Source organism: Salvelinus fontinalis, chromosome 22 (assembly GCF_029448725.1).
Source record: "Salvelinus fontinalis isolate EN_2023a chromosome 22, ASM2944872v1, whole genome shotgun sequence".
NCBI classification, from domain to species: Eukaryota; Metazoa; Chordata; class Actinopteri; order Salmoniformes; family Salmonidae; genus Salvelinus; species Salvelinus fontinalis.
The window spans coordinates 23184785-23201754 of NC_074686.1; the positions used below are offsets into that span (position 1 = coordinate 23184785).

Genomic DNA, 16970 nt, shown 5'->3' on the forward strand with positions numbered 1-16970 from the left:
CTTAATCAAAATGGTTTGCAGAAAATGTAACTCCCCTACCACAGTACCTGTTTGGAACATGCACTTAAAGGGACAGCACCATGGACAGACAGCACCATGATGTACAAGAAGAGACGTGCACAATGTTGCAACAAAGTATTCATAAATCGGTTATTATAAACATTGTCTCTTGAAAAGTTGTTTTGTTACTTGGTAAAACAACTTTAAAGTCTCTAGGCACTGGACTACCAACCCATTAATCAAATATAGGCCCAGCATTGCATCACATGTTCAGTGTGTCAGAAACTGCAGCCTAAGTTAAAGAATAACAAAAAGATGATGTGACGTAGGGCTAAAAAGAGACCCACCACTGTATCATATTGATATATTTTTATTAACAGGCTAGTCAATTATGCATGTGTCAACACTACTATGTCTGGTTCGCAACTCAGTTTGTAATACAGCTTAGTACATGGTTTGTCAAAGTGAGCTATAGGCCTACTGTACCACATTCTGTGGTTGGTGATAACAGTCAACATAGCTACATTCTTTGGTCTAACAAACAGCAAAGCAGAGAAATCAAGTAACACACAATATGAGGCCTATTGTTTGTTTTGTGCGTCATACAGTGCTTTCAGAAAGTATTCATACCCATTGACTTATTCAAATTTTGAGTTACAGCCTGAATTCAAAATTGCATAAATATTTTTTTAAATCTCACCCATCTACACACAATACCCCATAATGACATAGTGAAAACATGGTTTTAGAATTTCTTTGCACATTTATCAATTACAGCTGTGATTCTTTCTGGTTAAGTCTCTTAAGAGCTTTGCACTCCTGGATTGTACAATATTTGAAAATTATAATTTGAAAAATTCTTCAAGCTCTGACAAATTGCTTGTTTTCATTGCTAGAGAGCCATTTTCGAGTCTTGCTATAGAATTTCCAGCCGATTTAAGTCCAAACTGTAACTAAGCCACTCAGGAACATTCAATGTTGTCTTGGTAAGCAATTCCAGTGTATATTTGCCCTTGTGTTTTAGATTATTATCCTGCTGAAAGATACATTTTTCTCCCAGTGTCTGTTGGAAAGCAGACTGAACCAGGTTTTCCTCTAGGATTATGCCTGTGCTTAGCTCTATTCCATTTCTTTTTATCCCCAAAAAACTCCCTAGTCATTGCAGATGATGATGTAGCCACCACCATGCTTAAAAATATTAAGAGTGGGACACAGTGATGTGTTGGATTTGCCCCAAACAAAATGCTTTGTATTCAGGACTAAAAGTTCATTTCTTTGCCACATTCTTTGCAGTTTTACCTTAGTGCCTTAATGCAAACAGGATGCATGTTTTGGAATATTTTTATTCTGTACAGGCTTCCTTCTTTTCACTCTGTCATTTAGGTTAGTATTGTGGAGTAACTACAATGTTGTTGATCCATCCTCAGTTTTCTGCTATCACAGCCGTTAAACCTTGTAACTATTTTAAAGTCACCATTGGCCTCATGGTGAAATCCCTGAGCGGTTCCCTTCCTCTCCTGAAACTTAGTTAGGAAGGACGCCTGTATCTTTGTAGTGACTGAGTGTACTGATACGCCATCCAAAGTGTAATTAATAACTTCAGCATGCTCAAAAGGATATTCAATGTCTGTTTTTTTACCAATCTACCAATAGCAGCCATTCTTTGTGAGACATTAGAAAACCTTCCTGGTCTTTGTGTTTGAATCTGTGTTTGAAATTCACTGCGCAACTGAGGGACCTTACAGATAATTGTATGTGTTGGGTACAAAGATGAGGTAGTCATTCAAAAATAATGTTAAACACTATTATTGCACACAGAGTGAGTCCATGCACCTTGTTATGGGACTTGTTAAGCACATTTTTACTCCTGAACTGATTTATGCTTTCCATAAGAAAGGGTTTGAATACTCATTAACTCAATACATTTCAGCTTTTTCTAATTAAATTGTAAACATTTCTGAAAACATAATTCCACTTTGACAGTATGGGGTATTTTGTGTAGGCCAGTAATGCAAAATCTAAATTTAATCCACTGTAAATTCAGGCTTTAACACAAAATGCTGAAAAAGTAAACGGGTGTGAATACTTTCTGAAGGCACTGTGTATTACCTCTATGCATTGAATACTGACATATAGGCCTAATTGAGATAGTGACAAGAAAGAATAGATGAGGGAAAAGAGGTGGGTATTCATTTTGTGAGGAATGGTTCAGAATTTCTTTAACCATACTTTCAACTCATATAAGAAAGAAACATATGCAAAAGCATAACTTACACAAACTCATTACAATGTATCAAAAGATCAGTGGCAGATTTGTCACAAAATTTAACAAATGTGTTTCTGACAGTAAATACTGGTATTTTTCCCACAGCCTTTGCTGAATATGTTTATATTTGATGCTTTGGTATTTAAGTAGGCCTAGTGTCACACGTCTGCAGAAACACAACAGAGATGTCAGGGGTTTAGTGAGGCTGCTTGAAGTTGTTAGGGCGTTTGCCTGTCCTGGTAAGTATAGATAAGGTGATTTGTTCAAGAGGCGCTGTTGTCACCTACATGCAGAGTAATATACCCCTCCTGCTTTGAGTTCAGTATTATCATGTTATACATACACAAAATAATATCAATGCAGAGAATAGTTCAGAAATGTCTGTGATGTATTGGTGCAGACAATGCTTAATCACAGAAAATAAAAGCAGTAAACAATCATTCAACAGCATTTCTGTGGGAGGTAGAACACATCGCATTGCAAACTGAAACAAATAAAACATTGACATAAAATAAATCATTCAAACAAATCTCACAACATTCATGGACAAATTCATCTTGATTAAAAAAAACTCTGTCATTGTCCATTTTCAAAAACATCCTGAGGTAGACTTGTATAGATTCTTGACAAGGCATTGCTGTCTTGTTCTCATATAGTAAGAACATTGTAATATAAAAAACACGACCCACTCTAAATAAAATAAAAAGATTAAACCCATTGTCTGGACTTTACAGCCTAAATAAATTAAGGGATAAAATACTAGGCTCAAACCCGTATGACTGTGTGACATCAAATGGCAAATGTCATTACCCATCAACACAAGATCTTGAAAGGTCATAGACAAGGTCATATATTTTTCTTGAACCCCCACACTGGCCCATTTATTCCCTCAAGGCGCCCATTATTAACCGGATAATGATCATTTTGCCCAAAAAAACCAAGTTAGATAGGCCCACTGGGCTAAAAATGGACCGGCCAGTCCAACCCTGGTCATCAAAATGCTTTGTCTACAAAGGCGCCCATTCTGTAGTTCCTACATGGAGAGGCGAGTCTACTCTATTCTAACTACTGACTGACTACCATGCAAAGTAAACACGGGACTAAACAACATTATATTAATATTGTGACGAAGCTGTATATTTACAATAACCACTGAAAGTGGGGAGGTAGATGGTTTGGTGCTTCAGACTGGTCTTGTGCCACTTCCAGAGAGAGACCGGAGAAGTAACTTAGGGTGTCTAAGGAAATATCATTATTCTCTAATACCTACGCTGTCTTACAACTTGTTCACCAATTAAATCAGAAAAAGAGAGCAAAACTAGGATATAACATTAAATATAGCTAGCTGTACTACTGTAACGTCATAGCAATGTGTAAATAGTGCATTGCCCTTTTGGCTCTTTTGGCAATCAATGTTCTGCATGGGTTTTCCGGCAACCCAGCCGATAGGCTATAGGTACACACATAATACACTTTACCCCTCCTTCCAAAGTAGCTCCTCTTTAAAGGGGTTTCCCTGAGTTCAACATGAGGATTTCAGAGAAACTAAACCCTAGCTACAATCATAAGGATCAATGAGTAATTAAGTATCTTTAAGAAATGCCAATACTCCTACACATGATTAGTGCAGAGTATTGTTGCAATGGTTTACGCACAACATATTACGAAGTCAACTGAAAATGAAGCCCCTAAATACGACCATGAAGCTCTAAAGAGCCTACAACCAAAGCCAGTTTCAGTTTAAACAGAAATGAGCTAGAAATTGTAATACTGGATCAATTAGAGGTTTAGAGAATTAAGACAATGAATAAATAATAAATATAAAAAAGATAACAATATCTTTATCCATTTAAGTGGTGTAAAGTATTCCAGCCACCTCTGTAAAAGAGGAATGAAGACTACACTTAGAACCATCTTATTCAACACTTGAGTCCCTTTATCATTGCACTCAATCATGAAAATATAACCTTGAAGAAAAAACACTCAGCTCCATCCAAGAAAGCACATTTTGTCTAAATAGTTTCCAAGTACAACGAGACAATGATAAACAGGTAATGTATTGGGCAGGGTATGAGAACACCCCTAATATGTAGAATATGTTAGAAAGCCATGTCTACAGCCATAGTAAAAGCTATGGGACAGACAGAAAGACACAGTCTGTCATACAATCAACGCTGGTCTAGCAATTAGCCTTGAGTTAAAGCTTTGTAAAATGCATGGGAGGAGGCAACATCCAACCACCCATGAGACAAATGGCCAGGCTATGGCACTTATGACAAGCTGTATTGTACACAGTCCTATCGGCAACCATGGTGTACCAACATTCATACAGCAGAAAGGGTTAAAACATTCACTTGGCTGAAGAAATACACAATGACTTATAATACCCAAAGAAGATTTCAATAAGCAGAAAGACACACTCCTTTTTGACCAAGAAACAATCTATTTCTGTACATTCACTTGGATGATTGTATTTTCTTGACCTTTTTCTAACAAAAGATTTTGAGGAAAACACTCACGATCATCTCCAGTAAAATCAACGTAGGCTAACTCTGATTTAGCTGCAGCAGGGAAAATAAAACGATCAGTGCACATAGGTACAGTGGTAAAAACTGACAATACAAGGCTTATTGCAGTTTGTAAACACAGTGAGTTTTGATTGTTTCAGTGTGAAGCTAAGACACTTCTTTATCTAATGCAGAAAGAATACCTTCATAGACAGAAAAAGGAATTACTTAAAAGTATTTGAGTTGCAAAGAAGGTGGATAGATGTGTCTCTCTGTGCATTAAAACACAGAGCTAACTCTCAATCTCAACTATCGCATCAATAAAAGTACAATTTTCTTGCTGTTCGTTCGATAAATAAAGACAGCCTGATGTAGTTCCAACAGCAGCATTACAATGAAACCTTGTGATTGGCTGAATTCTTGAATGGATCAATCAGAACTCTCCCTGGGGAGTAAGGGGGCGTGGCTCTGCTCCACTTTCTCATCCCTCAATGATGATGCTATTCCCTGAGAGCCAGGGGAGGACTGCTGTGCTTTGATTGGACAGTTGGCCACCATGTGGCTGATGCTCTGGCAGCAATGGCACTTCTTGGGCTGAGGAGGTAGCTGGCATTCTTTGGCATGGTGTTCAGGTCCTCCACAGTTGTAGCATCTAGAACACAATGGGAGAAGGGGACTCGCACTAATAAAATGATTTCAGACAGTTAACACCTTCTTCCACCAGAGGGCAGTGTTCTCCCACATATAGTTTCAGATTCTTGAATTTCCTCAGATCTCATCTATGATAAGATTAAGTAAATCTTGAGAAAGTATCAGCATTATTAGTATGACTGCCTCTTATGTATGCACAGTTTATTTACTGCATACATTTGTATGATAATTTTAGGAGGTGTATAGTGCATTAAAACCAATGCCTCAACACATACATTTCACACAATCTCAAATCAGTAGATGTTGTGAGTATAGTAACAATGGGGAATTTTGTGATTGCATTAACTCCAACGCAGAGGGAGCATCAGAGCCTCCCCAAGCTTACTACCACTTCCCTCATTCTTCTGTCCTCTGCCCTTTGCATCCCAACCCCCTACCATACACCCATACACACACCCTCTCCTCTCCTAGGATGCCGTTGATTATTGATCAGTGTGGGCACCAGGGTGGGAGAGGAGAGCAGAGGGGGCTCTTTGTTTCAATACTGCACCCTGACCTCTAACCCCTGACCCCTAGCCTTTTCTCTCTGGATCTGCTTTTCCCCCAACTAATTTACACAACACACCCCACTGTTGCCATGGCTGCCATGACCTATGACCTCTCTCAGGGCACCTACATCTGGTATCAATTAAATGGATCCTTTTCCCTTTTCTGCATCCCCTATTCCCACTTTCATGTTTGGGAGTCAGTGAGTTTAAATGGATAGGATCCTTTTCCCTTTTTACTTCTGCATCCCACTGTTATGTTTGTGAGTCGGCGAGAGAGACACAGACAGTGTTAGATAAACTCACATCTATGTGGTGTTTGAGGTCATAAGACTTATGTCATGACGTTGGTCAATAGGCTAATAAAAAGCATAGCTGGAGCACACCCAGAGAAAAGTAGGTGGGTGCTGACTAATGGCGAATGAACTGCAAGCTATAAAAATAAATAAAGAGAGTCGCACAGTCTATAAATAAATATATATATATGTATACACACTACCATTCAAAAGTTTTGGGTCACTTAGGAATGTCATTGTTTTTGAAAGAAAAGCACATATTTTGTCCATTAAAATAACATAAAATTGATCCGAAATACCATGTAGACATTGTTAATATTGTAAATGACTATTGTAGCTGGAAACGGCTGATTTATTATGGAATATCTACATAGGCGTACAGAGGCCCATTATCAGCAACCATCACTCCTGTGTTCCAATGGTACGTTGTGTTAGCTAATCCAAGTTTAGCATTTTAAAAAGCTAATTGATCATTAGAAAACCTTTTTGCAATTATGTTAGCACAGTTGAAACTGTTGTTGTGATTAAAGAAGCAATAAAACTGCCCTTCTTTAGACTAGTTGAGTATCTGGAGCATCAGCATTTGTGGGTTTGATTACAGGCTTAAAATGGCTAGAAATAAATAACTTTCTTTTGAAACGCGTCGGTCTATTCTTGTTCTGAGAAATGAAGGCTATGAGAAATTGCCAAGAAACTCAAGATCTGATTCAACGCTGTGTACTACTCCCTTCACAGAACAGCGCAAACTGTCTCTAACCAGAATAGAAAGAGGAGTGGGAGGCCCCGGTGCACAACTGAGCATGAGGACAAGTACATTAGAGTGTCTAGTTTGAGAAACACAAGTCCTCAACTGGCAGCTTTGTTAAATAGTACCCGCAAAACACCAGTCTCAACGTCAACGGTGAAGAAGCGACTCCGGGATGCTGGCCTTCTAGGCAGAGTTCCTCTGTCCAGTGTCTGTGTTCTTTTGCTCATCTTAATCTTTTCTTTTTATTGGCCAGTCTGAGATATGGCTTTTTCTTGGCAACTCTGCACAAGAATAGAACAAGAATAGACTGACGAGTTTCAGAAGAAAGTTATTTGTTTCTAGCCATTTTGAGCCTCTAATCGAACCCACAAATGCTGATGCTCCAGATACTCAACTAGACTAAAGAAGGCCAGTTTAATTGCTTCTTTATGTTTGAGCTCCTTAATGATTTAACGGTTAACCCATAAGAGTCTAAGCCTTGTCTAAGCCAAGGAATTGTGGGGGGTGGGGGGGTTCTACTAAGCTATATGGAATTGTTTTAAAGAAAGTCATACCAAGGTTCATTTTGCTAGTTGATACTGAATTTTAAGACCCCTTTGATGAAAACATATTTTTGTCCTGCTATTTGCCCATACACTCATTGAATAACAGATTTCCTACATGGAACAACAGATAGTCCCCCCAAAAAATCTAAAGGAAGTTTGTTCTGAAGTGTCTGTCCTATATCTGATAGATGAAAGATCAGGAACCCTTTTTTATACATGTATTTAACCCCATATTTTTGGCACTAAACAGTCTCCATATATACTTCCATTCATTTTTACAACTGGTACCTGGGGACCTTCAGACCAGTCGTGTGAGGCCTGTGGCATCCTAGAGCAAAACAACCGACATGTATGTGTTCCTGTTCGAGTCTCACCTTTCCACAGAGGGGTCATATTAGTGTGTAGCCCAAACTGTTCAGAAGCTAAAGACAGAAGTTGGCAAATCGACTGTACCGACTTCAGACAAGTCCCAAGACGCCATCATGTTCGTGAGAGTCTCATCTTTCCATGGAGGGGTCATAATAGTTTGTAGGCCAAACCGTTCGGACGCTATAGACGATTTTGTGAGAAGAACGGTTTTCGGGATGTCTCATGGTCTGACAAGCACCACTCTAGCTCTGTCACCTTTCACCGCAGATGCGGAATTGCGACATAGGCGGATGTGGTGGATTGCGATGCAAAAAATGCAGACATCTCTAGTTTAAACTAACGGATTTCTATAGGGATTTATTTATTATACTAATTGAATTTTCACGGGGACCCAGACATCAACCTTAGGGGCTTTTAATAAGCCTACATGTCCCAATTTATTTTTTACTACAATTCGCATTTGTCCTTGACACTTAGCCACAACCACAATGAATGTTTACAGCGTTTACAGAGGAAATAAATAAAGGTAGGCTAAATCCAACGATGTAAAGGAACAATACAAATGTAGGGAAGGGAACGATCACTAAATTGGTAATTAAGTATAGGCCAGAGGAGGCTGGTAGGAGGAGCTATAGGAGGACAGGCTCATTGTAATGGCTGGAATGGAATCAATGGAACTGAGTCAAACATGTCATTTCCGTTTGTTTGATGTGTTTGATACCCTTCCATTCAAGCCATTACAATGAGCCGGTCCTCCAATAGCTCCTCCCACCAGCCTCCACTGATATAAGCTATACATGATTATTACTTATTACTCCTACTGATTGTGACTAATAATAATTAGCCTACTAATTGAAGGAAAAAGGAAAAGTCTGGGCAATACTGTATGATTAAACCGTTCTAGAGAGGACAAAGGTTACATTTTGTGTGACTCTTTGCCTTTTTATTTAATTTTTCTACTTGGAACAGGCAGGTACGCTTGACCTTACTCATGGTTTCCTCACATGTAAAGGTGGTGGAATTATTCGTCAGAATCTGTAGACACACCTCCGCCACATTTATTTTATCTCCACCCCAAACGCGTACCTCGCTGGCGTTGGTATTTCCCCCATGCTTAAATTTAAGGTCAGAATATGAGTAGAGAGAGAAATGCATAAAAAGGGAATAAAGTTGTGTTTATGCTGGCGTAACTAGGTCCTGAATTCCCACCAAAGAGGATAAATACATCTGAATGATGTCAGACCATTGTGGCTAAAACGGTAAACTTGCCAACTTTCATGATGATGACACCAGATATTTTCAACACCCTCAAATTATTTGTTAACAATCAGGCCACAGATAAACTTGTTGTTAATATTGCAGCGATCTTCATAGTTAATACTATAAGCAGAGTGTTACAGTGTTTCCATATCATGGAATTATTTTGAGTAAGTGGGGATGTTAAGTGATGCATGGTTAGGCTATGTGCCATTTAAAGATATTGATTGAACTGTCTCACCTGTCCCCCTTGGAGCGCCGTTTCTGTTGCCCCTTAGGTGTCTTCTCACAGCCCACACACTGTGCTCCCCCTGGCCCCGTCACCGTGACAGACTCTAGGCCTTTAGACGACTTCTTGAAGGTAAACTCCACCGCCTCGCCCTCCTTCAGGCTGCGGAAGCCCTCCATGTGCAGCTTGCTCTGTGTAGGGGAGAGGGAGCATGAGTGTGGTCCGCGGAGTAGTTTAGAACAGCATGAGAACTCTTCTAGGTGAGGGTAGAGCGGAAGCTTTACCCTGTGAGGGAATGGGGAATGAGTAGTCAGAGTTGGAGAAAGGTTATTTGGCCAGGGAACTGCTGAGAAGATATGAAAATGGTTCTAAGCCTGTGAAGAACTGTGGAAAACAGTTCTACGGCCAGATATGATGCTCTTCCTGTGTCTACAAGGGCGCATTTGTTCCCCAGACCAATTCCCAGCCTGGTCAGGAAGCAGAGACAAAAAGACTTGAAATGAATTTTACTCTGTCATTGTTTGTGCATATAGCTGGTCCCCTTCACATGTTGTCTTCTGGTGTGCTTACAGCTAAGAGCTGTTCCTTAATTGGGATCCTACATGCATACATTAACGTTCTGCATAGGTTTTAATACATCAATGGAAACATCCAGGCACTCTCGCGCTCTCTCAGGGGCCAATCCAGATTCCAGTCCCATTGACAGCCCTATTAAAACAACAATAACTGCTTGCTCACTACACCCTTCCCACTTCAGAATGTGTGTGTGTTTGTGTGTGTCTGCGTGGACAACGTTACCCCCTCCCCCAAGCTAGTCACAGCATTCCAAGCTCCAACCTCCCCCTCCCCTTCCTCTCCACCACCACACAGAACAGCCAATAGACTCTCCAAAAGAACTTCATCTGGTCAATTCCCAGACTGACCACTGCTAAGGATGTTGGGAAAAGAAGGGAGGAGGGGAAAGGTGTGCATTCTTGGGATAGCTGCCCAAAAGGCACATAAATAATGGTTTAAAGAATGTATGTGTCCACCTTGAGAAAAACATTTCCTTGCCATTGTCAACCTTAGTCCAGGGGCTCTGGAAAAAGAAGCTTGGATTTCGTGGCCACCTAGCTCTATCGTCCTCATGTGCTTTGTCAAGCTGCCTGAACAGTGTGACACTCATTTGATACCATTGAGCTCAAGATGAAGAATCATGCCTTGTTCAAGACCTTCCAGACACACAGAAAGTAACCCTGATCTGTTTCCCCAACCTGGTTCGTATTATTCTTTACGCACATGTTTTTTAGCGGCAGGGACTGGGAGACTAGTCAGGTTTGAGGCAAAGATGAACGAAGCAAAGTACAGAGAGATCCTTGATGAAAACCTGCTCCAGAGCGCTCAGGACCTCAGACTGGGGCGAAGGTTCACCTTCCAACAGGACAACGACCCTAAGAACACAGCCAAGACAACGCAGGAGTGGCTTCGCGACAAGTCTCTGAATGTCCTTGAGAGGCCCGGCCAGAGCCCGGACTTGAACCCGTTGGAACATCTCTGGAGAGACCTGAAAATAGCTGTGCAACAATGCTCCCCATCCAACCTGACAGAGCTTGATAGGATCTGCAGAGAAGAATGGGAGAATCTCCCCAAATACACGTGTGCCAAGATTGTATCGCCATAGCCAAGAAGACAAGGCTGTAATCTCTGCCAAAGGTGCTTCAACAAAGTACTGAGGAGAGGGTCTGAATACTTATGTAAATGTGATATTTCCATTTTTTTTTTATAAATTACAAAAACATTTCTGAAACCTGTTTTTGCTTTGTCATTATGGGGTATTGTGTGTAGATTGATTAGGGGAAAATACAATTTCATAAATTTTAGAATGGCTGTAAACTAACAAAATGTGAAAAAAGTCAAGGAGTCTGAATACTTTCCGAAGGCATCCGAGACACTCTTTTTAGTATGATATGTTAAATTTCATCTGGTATATATTAATTTGTGGATGTCCATCAGCCATTTCGTATGACATGTTACGAATTACAATTCGTATGATATATTATGAATTTGCAAAATGTACAATATTTTATGATTTTCCAAACGTACAACATTTTAAGAATTTGCTAAATGTATGATATGCTAAGAAGACAAATTTGTTGTGGCTAATGTTAGCTAGTTGGCTAACATTAGCTGGATTAGAGGATAAGGTTAGGAGTTAGGTTAAAGGGTTAAGGTTAAGGGAAGGAATAACTAAAAGAGTTAAGGTTAGGGTTAGGGGAAGGGTTAGCTAACATGCTAAGTAGTTGCAATGTAGCTAAAAAGTAAGTAAGTAGTTGAAAAGTTGCTAATTAGCTAAAATGCTAAGGTCGTCTGTGATGAAATTTCGAACACGCAACCTTTGGGTTGCTAGCCGTTGGGGCGTATACTTAAACCCTAACCTAGCTAACGTTAGCCAGCTTGCAAATCTTAGCGTTAGCCACAAGAAATTGGAATTCATGACGTATCATACATTTTACAAATTCGTAAGGTATTGTATGTTTTGCACATTCATAACATAGCATATGAATTGTATAATGGACATCCACAAATGAATACATAACATATCATATTAAATGGATTGTCTCGGATTTACATAAAGAGTCATATTTAATGCTCTGTTTTTGCCTTAATTAACCTTCTGCCTTCTGTAACCATACCAAAAGTAACATATTATCCAAATTTGAGTGTCCCGAATTTACATTTACTAAATTACGTCTATTCTATGATACTGGGCTGGTTTCCCAGATTATACTATACTCATAGATTTTTTTTTAAAGCCAATCTTAAAATGTTGTGGAGCAGAATTTTATGTTGATGGTGAGAGGGCTGTGATGTGGAGGGTCCGTTTATGGCCCTTGCATAGCATCAGTCTTAACCCAGACTGTGAGGTCTCTTCTGGGGGGTTTGAAGTGATAATGGTGGGAAAGGAATCCAGGTCATGATGGCCTGACAACCTTCAGCATTCCTTCCCCGTCAGGAGGTGAACGGGCCGGAACTATCCCCTGACCCCCCTGACCTCTCCTCCTTCAATCACCCCCACCCCAACTCTCCCTCCCTTGACTGCTTTCTTGTGAATGAACACAGCTCTCAAGCGCTCTCTTCCTCTTTCCGTTTCTGTCAATCTCATTCTCTCATTCTCTAAGAACACACAAATACACAATATTATCTACACACTCACACACTCATAATAACCCAACACACACACACACTCATAACCCCCCGCCACACACACACACACACACACACACACACACACACACACACACACACACACACACACACACACACACACACACACACACACACACAACCTCCCCACCACCCACTCTTCATTCACAGATAGTACAAGTTCACAGTACAAGATCACAGCCAGCAGGATTTCCTCTCTGTTAAGTTGACAATAGCAGCCATTGTCCAGCAGCCCCGACAGGCTTGTATGAGGGCAGAGGTGGATTAGGGGGCCGGTAATGTGGGTGTTTGATAACCTTTTTATGGGTGAATCACTCATTTTTCTTCCTTTGATTAAGCAGTTTACAGGAACATGGAGCAGAGAAATTTGAGGAGAGGACTTTGGTCTTTAGCCCCCAGGTTTACAGAGTGTGGAGGGCTGGTGGTGGATGGCTGGGGAGGATGGATGGGTTGGGGCTACGGACAGAGGGGCTGGGTGGGAGTCAGGGTATGGCTAGTCTGGGGTGGGTGGGCTGCCACATGAGATGCCAACTCCCCTGATGTTTGAAGGACTTTATAACAGGAAGCAGGGTCCGATGGGGACCGAGAGGAATGAGCCTTGTTATCTCTGCTTAGACTAACCCCTGTCTCTCTGTCTATTCTTTTTTAAGTCCAATTGATAATATTAGCACTTTCGGACCAAATCCCTATTGTAAATCAATCTCCCCTGTTTAGCATATTTTAAATGTTATGCCCAAACTCTACTTTGAAGTCCCTCAGACCTCTACCTTAACTCAGGAAGGACGGTGGAGAAGACAGCCTCGGACATTATGGTACTCATAACTCTCTCTCTCTCTACCACACCTGCTGTCTCTAACTGAATGATCGGCTATGAAAAGCCAACTAACATTTACTCCTGAGGTGCTGACCTGTTGCACCCTCTACAAAAACTGTGATTATTATTATTTGACCCTGCTGGTAATCTATGAACGTTTGAACATCTTGGCCATGTACTGTTATAATCTCCACCCAGCACAGCCAGAAGAGGACTGGCCACCCCTCAGAGCCTGGTTCCTCTCTAGGTTTCTTCCTAGGTTCCTGCCTTTGTAGGGAGTTTTTCCTAGCTACCGTGCTTCTACTTCTGCATTGCTTGGTGTTTGGGGTTTTAGGCTGGGTTTCTGTATAGCACTTTGTGACATCGGCTGATGTAAAAAGGGCTTTATAAATACATTTGATTGTTTGATTCTCGGGCATGTTGATAATCTCCAGGTTAATTTGACAAAACAATCCTGGAGTCATTAGGCTGTCTTTTAGGATGCTTAGCGTTCCATTCCATTTGAAACAAACTAGATTTCCCCTCCGATTTTACTAACTTGGTTTTACACGACTCCTAATTCCGACATTTTACATAACACTTATTCCCCAACATTTATTGTCATTCGTTATCTGCCTTTGTAAAACTTTAAAAGATTGCGAGGTAAAAATGTGCCAATATATTTTTAATATTGAACCCATCCTTTTGTATTTCAAAACCAATATTCACATTCAATTCGTTTAATTTTCTGGTCGGTTTATTAAAACACCAAATACAAACAATCTATTATTATGAAAATGTTATATTTTTGTCTGTAAATGTTTCATTCATTAGCTAGTTTTAGGGCAATATGATAATCAATTTCCCTAAAGGCTACCATTACCCTGCTTGCAACACCAAATCAGAAGCCTAATCAGATGTAACAACTGATCAATTAACCAAGCACTTTTGTTCTTGGCTGGCTTATATCTTACTTTAGAGAGGTTATTTTACATGTCACTTCTTGACAACAATATTAACTTTCTCATGCAAGCTACAAAGATGATGGGCCTCTGATTCCAGTTATAGCATTGATGGCATATCATCTGAACATAAAATAAACAAAATCTTGTTTTTAGTTTTAAAGCTTCTTGACTTTATTTATTATGCTTGTTTCGATTTGGTAATATTAGCTACATAATAAGTCTTAACTAAGTAATAAACTAATGTAGGCCTAATAAGAGGTTTTCAGTCTGTAAGAATAACATTAAACACCACATGCACTGCTGAGAAATAGGGCTACCTATTTTAGTAAATTCTAAAACGAGAATCAGTTGACAATTTCAAGACAATGTTGTCAAATGTTTAAAAGAGATACAAATTCCTATTGCCTCTTGCCCAACATATAAGCTATGAAAACATACAAACTATAAATTCGTTTTGAATGAGTGCAGCAAAGTGGTTTTCAAGCACTATAAACAATGATTGATAGGCCTATATAATTGCATGATCGATCAATTCAAATGCCTAAAAACGCAAGATCAAGGCAGGTAAATAATAATGTCCTACCTTAACGAAAACATCCCAAAAGTGGGATATTTACATTGTTGATAAATAAGACATGCACTCGCACAAAAACGCGCCAATAGAACCATTAGGACCTGTTTGGAGCTCGAGACAGGCCTTGACGAACATCAACACCACACTCTTCGAGTCCTAGTCCCACAGCAGACCTCACCTGATGAACGAATACATCGACAGTCTCCTCGAGCGGAGTCCCATCTCGGTTGGTCATCGACAGGAACCCGAAACCCATCCGGACGTTGAACCATTTACACACGCCGCTGCCACGAGACGAACCCAGATCCTCCTCTGAGCCCGTGGCTTCTTCCTCTTCGGTCTTTGCACAGCCCCCTTTCGAGATAAAATAATGTCACTCAGTCAGTTTAGAAAATATAGATGTTTGAAATATGGCATGTCTTGTCAACAATTGTGGCAGGAAAACGAGTTGGGGAGGCTCTTACTCGGATGTTTTTCAGCGTCAGTTCTTTGGTTCGACATGAAGAAGGCATTTAATGGGTTGCGTAATGGTAAAGAGCTCGAGAGCAGCAAGCTAGGAACACATGGGTGGAAACAATGTTGCTATTCGAAACAATGTCGATATGTTATCCATAGGAATACACTTTTTTTAAGCTAGTATATTAGACGGACTCTTTTTCAAGTTGTTTTGAAATGGAAACAATAAGCTAATGGTGATAATAATAATAGGTCTAATCATACTAGCCTAATTATACATAACAATACGATAATAATGATGCATTCTTATAAATAATAATATGCGTAATAAATATAAGCTAATCGAAATAATATCGTCAAAATGAATCATTTGAATAAATATACACGTTTTAAATGTATCTACCATTATAATAGTATAGCTTCTAACTTGATTATAATAGTATAGCTTCTAACTTGATTATAATAGTATAGCTTCTAACTTGATTTACACGATACATGACTAAATAATTCCCAAGCACGTAAGAGATTGACTCTGATAATGTAGCCTAATAAAAGTTTGCATTTTCTTCCCATGAGGAGCAACGAGAACCGAGAACACAATATCTTTGAATGTTTGAAGAAAAAGATATAGAAAATATTAAACTTGAAGATTCAGTTACCAATGAAAATTATAAAGCAAAATGCATCACCTATAGTCATAATTTATCCCAAAATGTCAACGCAAGCACTGAAAACCATTCTTCCATGAAAAGAGATTGTAGCTCCCAAATCGAAGAATAAATCATTACAACAACATTCGCAGGCAAAGGTGTGCTGCTGCTTTCGGAAAATGTTCCTAATCTAAACACTAATGACCGTTCTACCTGTAAACTGCTGTCCGGAAAAAGAGACCATCCCTTTCCCGGGTATATTTTAATCCAGGGTTACCGTGTCCTCCTCTCCCCAGTCCCCCCTGTCCACCTTCAACCCTCCTCCACTCTACAAAATAACACTTTCCCGAATACAGTTTAACAAAGGCGCAGAAGAGGAACAGAACAGCAACGGAAACAAACAAAGAGGGTTGGAGATACTTTCGCCCTGACAACCAGTGGTGTAAAACTGCCGGGAAGCATTTCTCAAAAGAATCCCCAAATCTAAAAGACAATACAAGGAAACCCAACCCGCCCTCTTTTTGTCTCTTCTCATAAAGAGATCTTTCCATCGAATCCCCCAATAGATCTTCGAAGAACCTGTGGAACCATTGCCTGTACCTTCTGCCATGGTTTGGGGGGTTCCTGGGCCTCCTACAACTCCAGAAGAATCAGGCAATAAACTCTGGTTGCATCGTCAACATCCGTGCACGTTTTTCGGTAATTCCTCTTTGGAAAATAGTGTATTTTCCTTCTCCTGGTCTCTTGCACAATATGGAAGGGAGCCCACACTGACCCTCCTATACCTCTAATATTAACCCCCACCTTTTCGATCGAGACCACCACGTGATGCTCAATTGCAATTTTCTGGCTGATAAATTAGACATTCCACGGTGATAGGGCCCAAATTCGCCGAGCGACCAATCAGCGGTAAGG

At 40.1% G+C, this 16970-nt stretch overlaps 1 protein-coding gene across 1 annotated transcript; it reads right to left on the reverse strand.

The window, feature by feature from the left end:
• Positions 1-354: 354 nt before the first annotated feature.
• On the reverse strand, positions 355-16665 carry LOC129820328 (protein lin-28 homolog A-like). Its single transcript, XM_055877399.1, has 4 exons — positions 16656-16665; positions 15128-15303; positions 9426-9604; positions 355-5425 (listed from the first exon to the last, which is right to left on the reverse strand). The coding sequence occupies exons 1-4, from the start codon at positions 16663-16665 to the stop codon at positions 5203-5205; spliced, it is 588 nt and encodes a 195-aa protein (XP_055733374.1). The 3' UTR covers positions 355-5202.
• Between the last annotated feature and the right edge of the window lie 305 nt (positions 16666-16970).

Excerpts from the sequence above, each read along its gene's own strand:
- LOC129820328 (XM_055877399.1), bottom strand. Across the intron at positions 9,605-15,127 it reads TCGATGTATTCGTTCATCAG|AGCAAGCTGCACATGGAGGG; the intron begins GTGAGGTCTGCT and ends TCCCCTACACAG. Across the intron at positions 5,426-9,425 it reads CGGCGCTCCAAGGGGGACAG|ATGCTACAACTGTGGAGGAC; the intron begins GTGAGACAGTTC and ends ATTGTGTTCTAG.